The 7,495-nt window shown below is 74.5% G+C and overlaps 2 protein-coding genes across 2 annotated transcripts; one reads left to right on the top strand and one right to left on the bottom strand.

The window, feature by feature from the left end:
* Positions 1 to 698: 698 nt before the first annotated feature.
* LOC148590011 (FAD-dependent oxidoreductase domain-containing protein 1-like) lies at positions 699 to 3,686 on the bottom strand. Its single transcript, XM_088539571.1, is given in 12 exon segments — positions 699 to 1,016; positions 1,018 to 1,059; positions 1,126 to 1,255; positions 1,320 to 1,474; positions 1,543 to 1,616; positions 1,695 to 1,796; positions 1,875 to 1,969; positions 2,044 to 2,162; positions 2,233 to 2,306; positions 2,309 to 2,342; positions 2,423 to 2,652; positions 3,656 to 3,686. Coding segments are annotated over 12 exon segments (1,404 nt in total).
* Positions 3,679 to 7,070, top strand: LOC148590010 (signal recognition particle receptor subunit alpha-like). The gene is given in 12 exon segments (XM_088539564.1): positions 3,679 to 3,798; positions 4,634 to 4,717; positions 4,790 to 4,953; positions 5,037 to 5,227; positions 5,272 to 5,727; positions 5,730 to 5,819; positions 5,887 to 5,973; positions 6,060 to 6,449; positions 6,525 to 6,571; positions 6,573 to 6,689; positions 6,772 to 6,870; positions 6,939 to 7,070. Coding segments are annotated over 12 exon segments (1,968 nt in total). The 5' UTR covers positions 3,679 to 3,684; the 3' UTR covers positions 7,068 to 7,070.
* Positions 7,071 to 7,495: the final 425 nt, after the last annotated feature.

Below are 7,495 nucleotides of genomic sequence, written 5' to 3'. Positions count from 1 at the left end.
GAGGGGGCCGGGGGGAACTGGGGGCCATTCGGAGTAAACGGGAGAAAACGGGAAGGAAACGGGGCCGCTTATACAGACACGTAGACCTCCACGCATGGTGCTGCCATTCACAGTGACGCCGCGGTGCCACCGGCCCGCAGCCGCTTTATTGAGGTCCGTGGAGGGGCCCGGAGCGCTCCAGGAGGTCTCGGAGCACCAGAGGCCCCGGAGCAGCATGGGGGGCCCTGGAGCGCTCCGGGAGGTCCTGGAGCCGCATGGGGGGCCCTGGAGCGCTCCGGGATGTCCTGGAGCAGCACGGAGGTCCTGGAGCGCTCCGGGAGGTCCTGGAGCAGCACGGAGGTCCTGGAGCGCTCTGGGAGGTCCTGGAGCAGCACGGAGGTCCTGGAGCGCTCCCGGAGGTCCTGGAGCCGCATGGGGGGCCCTGGAGCGCTCCGGGAGGTCCTGGAGCAGCACGGAGGTCCTGGAGCGCTCCGGGAGGTCCTGGAGCCGCATGGGGGGCCCTGGAGCGCTCCGGGAGGTCCTGGAGCAGCACGGAGGTCCTGGAGCGCTCCGGGAGGTCCTGGAGCCGCATGGGGGGCCCTGGAGCGCTCCAGGACGTCCTGGAGCAGCACGGAGGTCCTGGAGCGCTCCAGGATGTCCTGGAGCAGCCAAGGGGCCCCGGAGCGCCCCGGGGCGTCCCGGCGTGTCCCCGTCCCCGCTCAGACGATGTTGGCCTCGCGCAGGGGCGTCCCGCGCAGCAGGCGCTCGCAGCCGAGGCGCCGCACGTCGAGGGCGTCGCAGCGGCCGCGCAGCAGCAGCTCGGCGGCCGCGCGGCCCGCGCCGGGCGCCTGCTGCAGCCCGTGGCCGCTGAAGCCGGCGGCCAGCAGCAGGTTGGGCACGTCGGGGTGGTGGCCCAGCACGGCGTTGCCGTCGGCCGCGTTGAAGTCGTAGTAGCCCGCCCAGGCGCTGCGCACCCTGAGCGCGCCGAAGGCCGGCACGCGGCGCGCCAGCCGCGGCCACACGCGCTCCTCGAAGAAAGCCGTAATCCACGCGCAGGTCGCCCGCGTCCGGCTCTTCCTCCTTGGGGAACGGCGGCGCGTGGAGGGACGGACGGACGGACGCGGGGACGCCGCCGCCGTCACGCACCTCCGTGGGGCTCATGCTGCCCAGGTAGTGGTTTCCCAAGCCCTCGCGGCGGAAATAGGCGCCCGAGGTGTCGATGAGCATGGGGCACTCCAGGCCGGGTCCCTCGGGGCAGTGCCACACGTAGACGTACCTGCGGGCAGCGCGTTGACGGGGACGCGGCGGCGACGCGCGCGGCACCGCGCGGCGCCGCTCACCTCTTGCGCGGCTCCACGGGCAGGCGGAAGGACACGGCGGCCGGCGGCAGCGCCGCGGCGGCCACCTCGGCCAGGCGGCCGGCCCAGGCGCCGGCGGCGTTCACCACCACGGAGCAGGTCACCGGGTGGTATTCCCGGCTGTCGGCCACGTGCACCTGCGGGGAGACGGGACATGCGGATTCCCAAGGATTCGCGCCGCGGTGGCGCCGGTGATGACACTCACGTTGACGCGGCGGATTCGGGCCACGGGCCGCTCGCGCCCGTCGGCCGTCGTCCACTCCAGGGCGCTCTCGAAGGCTGCGGGGACAGAGGCGGTGCGGGAAGCGCCGGCGCGCGCGGCGGGGCCGGTGGCGGCGGCGGCGCGCGGGGACTCACAGCGCACGTCGCCCACGCAGCCCAGCGCGCCCAGCGCCAGCGCCTTGCGGCGCAGGGCCAGCAGCAGCGCCCACGGGTCGAACCAGCCCTCGTCCTCCAACCCTGGGGGCAAAGGGGCGCGATTACGCAGGGCGCCTGGCGGCGTTCCCGGCGGGAACGTTCCCGGCGCCCGGGTCTTACCGTAGGAAGCCAAGGCCACTCCACGTGTGTCGATCCAGGGGAATTTGGCCCGCAGCTGCGTGGGGGACAGCAGGGCCACGCGGGCCCCTTCCTCCCTGTTTCGGGGCGCACGGGGTGTCAGGCGGCGCCGGGGACGCGGCGGGGACGCGGCGGGGACGCGGGGACGCACCGCTGCACCCGCACGTTGTCCTGCAGCACCGCGGCGCCCTGCTCCGACGCCAGGAACAGGTAGCCCGCCGGGTTGAACTGCAGGTCCACGGGGGGCTCGCCCGGCACCCCCAGGTGCTCCTGCGACGGGGACGGCGTCACCCACCCGCGTGCAGCGACGTGTCCCCGCTCCCGCGTCCCCTGCGCTCACGTTGACGTCGCGCAGGAAGGCGGCGGAGAAGCGCGACAGGCGGATGTTCTCCGGCAGGGAGAACTGCTGCCGATGCCGCCCACCGACAGCACCGTGGAAGCCTGGGAATACTGAACGGGGGGGGACGCCGGGATGAGGCGGGGGGGCCCCGCGGGGTCCCGCGTCCCCCCCCCGTGTTCCCGGCGCTCACCGTGGGGTCCCGCTCCACCACGAGCACCTTGAGGCCGCCGCCGCGGCCCTCGAGCGTCTTGAGCCAGAAGGCGACGGCCCAGCCGGTGACGCCGCCGCCGACCACCACCACGTCGGCCTCCTCGGGCGGCGGCGGCGGCGCCGCGTGCGGGGGGCGCCCCCACGCCGGCCCCCCCGGCGGACCCCAGATCTCCCCCCCCGGCGCCGTCGCCCGCAGCGCCTGGCCCAGCTCTGGGGGGGGGGGGGTCGTGGGTGACCGAGCTGGGGTGTCACCAACCCCCCCCCCCCCCCGAGCCTTCCTCCCCTGGGGACCTGCTGACCCCCCCGGGGGCCCCTCCAGGTCCCCAGTGACCCCCCCAATGCCCCCCTGCCAAATCCCCCCCCCCGATCCCTCCCGAGCCCATAGGGACCCCCCGGCACCCCCAGGGCACCCCCCGATTCCCAAGACCCCCCTTGTCCCTTATTCCCCCCCCGCGCCCTTCGTGTCACCTGTTTCCCCTATGTCTCCTATACCCGCCGTGCCCCCTATACCCCGCGTGTCCCCCACAACCCCCGTGTCCCCCACACCCCCCGTGTCCCCTATTCCCCCCGTGTCCCCCATCCCCCCCGTGTCCCCCATTCTCCCCGTGTCCCCTATCCCCCCGTGTCCCCTATTCCCCCCCGTGTCCCCCATTCCCTCCCGTGTCCCCTATTCCCCCCCGTGTCCCCAATACCCCCGTGTCCCCTATCCCCCCCGTGTCCCCTATTCCCCCCCGTGTCCCCTATTCCCCCCGTGTCCCCTATTCCCCCCCGTGTCCCCACACCCCCCGTGTCCCCTATTCCCCCGTGTCCCCTATTCCCCGCCATGTCCCCTATCCCCCCCGTGTCCCCTATCCCCCCGTGTCCCCCATTCCCCCCGTGTCCCCGCTCACCGCGCAGCACGTCCGGCCCGCGCCGCGGGGGGGCCGCCGTGCGCAGGGGCCGCGCGCGCGCCCCGGGCCCCCCCCCGCGGCAGCAGCGCGCGCCCGCAGCGCCCCGCGCGCAGCATGCCTGGCCCCGCCCACCGCCGCAGGCTCCGCCCACTCCACGAGGCCCCGCCCACCAGCACCGCCCCTCCGCCTGGCCCCGCCCCCGCGGCAGGCCCCGCCCACCCGCCTCGCTCCGCCGCCCTGGCCCCTCCCGCCTCTTGGCCCCGCCCCCCCGCGGCTCGGCCAATGGGCGGGCGCTTCCGGCGGAAGGCGGGCGCGAGCGCGACGTGTGCGCGGGGCGGCGGGCGGCGCCGCCATGCTGGACTTCTTCAGCATCTTCAGCAAGGGCGGCCTCGTGCTCTGGTGCTTCCCGGCCGCGCCCGTCGCCGCCGGGCCCGTCAACGCGCTCATCCGCTCCGTGCTGCTCCAGGTGCCGCGGGGCGGCGGGGACCGGCGGGGCTGGGGGGACCGTTGGGGAGGGACCGTTGGGGGCGGGGCATTGAGAGGCGGGAGGGACCATTGGGGTGCGGGGGGGGGGACTATGGGGGCCGGGAGGGACCATTGGGGTGCGGGGGGGAGCGGGAGGGACCATTGGGGGGCGGGGGGGAGCGGGAGGGACCATTGGGGGCGGGGGGGGGGACTATGGGGGCCGGGAGGGACCATTGGGGTGCGGGGGGGAGCGGGAGGGACCATTGGGGGCGGGGGGGGGACTATGGGGGCCGGGAGGGACCATTGGGGTGCGGGGGGAAGCGGGAGGGACCATTGGGGGCGGGGGGGGGGGACTATGGGGGCCGGGAGGGACCATTGGGGGCGGGGGGGAGCGGGAGGGACCATTGGGGTGCGGGGGGGAGCGACCATTGGAATTGGGGAGGGACCATTGGAATTGGGGGGGGGGGAGGTACCAATGTCCCCTTGGGGGGGTGTTTGGGGATGGGGGGTGTTTGGGGATTGGGGGTGTTTGGAGATGGGGGGTGTTTGGGGATGGGGGGTGTTTGGGGATGGGGGGTGTTTGGAGATGGGGGGTGTTTGGAGATGGGGGGTGTTTGGGGATGGGGGGTGTTTGGGGATTGGGGGTGTTTGGAGATGGGGGGTGTTTTGGGCTGGCCCACTGTGTTTTGGAGGGGGGGAGCCCTTGGAGGGGGTGTCGGGGGCTGAACCAATCCCTGCGCCCGGGGGGGGATTAGGCATGGCCGGGGGGGGGCAGGACCCCCGTTGTCCCCGCGTCCCCCCCACGCGCGGCCGTGTCCCCCCGTGTCCCCCGGCAGGAGCGGGGCGGCAGCAACGCCTTCACCCATGAGGCCCTCACGCTCAAGTACAAGCTGGACAACCAGTTCGAGCTGGTGTTCGTGGTAAGCGCGCGGGGGGCGGCGGGCGCGGGCTCCCCGCGGCGGCGGCGGCGGCGTCACCCGCGGCGTCCCCAGGTCGGCTTCCAGAAGATCCTGACGCTCACCTACGTGGACAAGCTGCTGGACGACGTGCACCGCGCGTTCCGCGACAAGTACCGCACGGCCTTCCAGCGCCAGGGCGCCCTGGGGCTGCTGGGCGCCACCTTCGACTTCCGCGATGACTTCGGCCGGCTCCTCCGGTAGCTCCCGGCGGCGCGCGGGGAGCGCGTGGGGAACGCGGGGAACGCGGCGGGAATCTCACGGGGCGCCCGTCGCCGCGCAGGGAGGCGGAGGAGGGCGCGCGCTCGCGCGTCCCCGCCGCCATGAAGACCTTCGAGCAGTCGCAGAAGTCGCAGAAGAGCGTGCGCTGCCTCGTGGAGCCGCGCGGGGACAAGGCCAAGGAGAAGCCCAAGGGCAAGAAGGGCAAGGGCGGCCGCAAGGAGGGTGAGGCGGCGGCGGCGGCGCGCGCGGCGGGCGCAGCGCGGGGCCCGCGGGCAGCTCACGGCCTCGCGCAGGAGGAGGGGACAAAGCGGCGGCGCCGGGGGACAAAGCGGCGGAGCCGGCGGAGCTGAGCAAGGCCGAGGAGCTGCAGCGCAAGCGCGAGGAGTTCTTCCGGCGGCACGCGAAGCCGAGGTGGGAACGGCGCCGCGCCGCGCGCGCGGGGCCGCCCGCGCCGCCGCCGCCATGCTGAGCGCCCTGTCCCGGCAGCAAGTCGCCCAAGGCGGAGGCGCCGCGGGAGAAGGGCAAGAAGCCGCGCGTGTGGGAGCTGGGCAACGCCAACGCCAAGGCGCTCGACTACAGCGACGGCGCCGCCGCGCCGCGCCGCGACGACGAGGTGGAGGCCGCCGCGGCGCTGGGCGACGGCGGCGCCCGCGAGCCCGGCCGCCTCTACGACCTGGAGTACGAGAGCGAGGAGGAGGCCGAGGAGGAGAAGGCGGCGCCGGGCGGCGCCAGGAAGGGCGGCCTGGGCGGCATGTGGGGATGCTGCGGGGGCTCGTGGGCTCCAAGAGCCTCGCGCGGGAGGACATGGAGCCCGTGCTGGAGAGGATGAAGGAGCACCTCATCGGTAAGCGCCCGGCGGCGGCGCGCGGGGCCGTCGTGCGCCCGCGCGAGCCGCGCTCTCCCTCCCGCAGCCAAGAACGTGGCGGCGGAGATCGCGGCGCAGCTCTGCGAGTCGGTGGCCAAGAAGCTGGAGGGGAAGGTGATGGGCACGTTCACGAGTAAGCGGCGCGGCGCGGCGCTCCCCCCGTAGCCCCCCGCGCGCGGCCGCCCGCTCGCCACGCGCGCCCTCTGCGCTCTCCCGCAGCCGTGACGTCCACGGTGAAGGCGGCGCTGCAGGAGGCGCTGGTGCAGATCCTGCAGCCGCAGCGGCGCGTCGACGTGCTGCGCGACGCGCTGGAGGCGCGGCGCCGCCGCCGCCCCTACGTGGTCACCTTCTGCGGCGTCAACGGCGTGGGCAAGTCCACCAACCTGGCCAAGGTGTCCTTCTGGCTGCTGGAGAACGGCTTCAGCGTGCTCATCGCCGCCTGCGACACGTTCCGCGCCGGCGCCGTGGAGCAGCTGCGCACGCACGCGCGCCGCCTGCACGCGCTGCACACCGCCGCGCGCGCGCCCGGCGCCCGCCCCATGGTGCAGCTCTACGAGAAGGGCTACGGCAAGGACGCCGCCGGCATCGCCATGGAGGCCATCGCCTTCGGTGGGGGCCGCGGGGGACGGCGCGCGTGGGGGGACGGCGCCGGCAGCCGCCCGCGCTCACGGCGCCGCCCCGCAGCGCGCAACCAGGGCTTCGACGTGGTGCTGGTGGACACGGCGGGCCGCAATGCAGGACAACGCGCCGCTCATGACGGCGCTCGCCAAGCTCATCGCCGTCAACGCGCCCGACCTGGTGCTCTTCGTGGGGGAGGCGCTGGTGGGCAACGAGGCCGTGGACCAGCTGGTGAGCGCGGCGGCCGGCGCCGCTTCCCGGGCTTTTCCCGTGCTTTTCCCCGCGTCCTTCCCGCACGCTTCCCGTGGCGCAGGTCAAGTTCAACAAGGCGCTGGCGGACCACTCGGCGGCGCCCACGCCGCGGCTCATCGACGGCATCGTGCTCACCAAGTTCGACACCATCGACGACAAGGTGAGCGCGGCGCGGGCGCGCGCCGGGGCCGCCCGCGCCGCGTGTCCGACTCACCCGCGCTCCTCCAGGTGGGCGCCGCCATCTCCATGACCTACATCACGAGCAAGCCCATCGTCTTCGTGGGCACCGGGCAGACCTACTGCGACCTGCGCAGCCTCAACGCCAAGGCCGTGGTGGCGGCGCTCATGAAGGCCTGAGCGCGCCGCGGGACGCGCCGGCCCCGCGCTGCCGCCCTGTTTATCGACCGCGCTTCGGGCCCGGCTCCGTCCCGCTCGCCAAAGCTGACGAACCAAAAAGCGCCCGCGGGGAGGAGGAGGAGGAGGAGGCGCCGCTGTCCCCGCCGCGGGAGCGCTCTGGCCTGTGCTCTAGTGCAATAAACCGAACGCTGTCTGCTCCCGGAGCCGGGATTTGTACTCGGGGATTGGGGCTCCGGGCGGGGGAAGAGGTTTTTAATGCGAAACTGTGGAAAAAAAAAATGGGAGTATGAGATCACAGGCGGCCGTGGTGCTGGCGCAGGCCGAGGGTGCCGCCGCTCGTGCCCGTGCCCGGCGCCGGCTCCCTGCAGCCAGCAGGAGCCTCCGGCGCTTCCCGCCACTCACCCGGGCCTCTTGGCGGGCCTGCGGGG

The sequence above is a fragment of the Tinamus guttatus genome, unplaced genomic scaffold (genome assembly GCF_059628265.1).
Source record: "Tinamus guttatus ecotype Peru unplaced genomic scaffold, ASM5962826v1 Tinamus_guttatus_pri_ptg001845l, whole genome shotgun sequence".
NCBI classification, from domain to species: Eukaryota; Metazoa; Chordata; class Aves; order Tinamiformes; family Tinamidae; genus Tinamus; species Tinamus guttatus.
The sequence above is the reverse complement of the archived record's forward strand: the minus strand, read 5'-3'. Positions and strand labels throughout refer to the sequence as shown.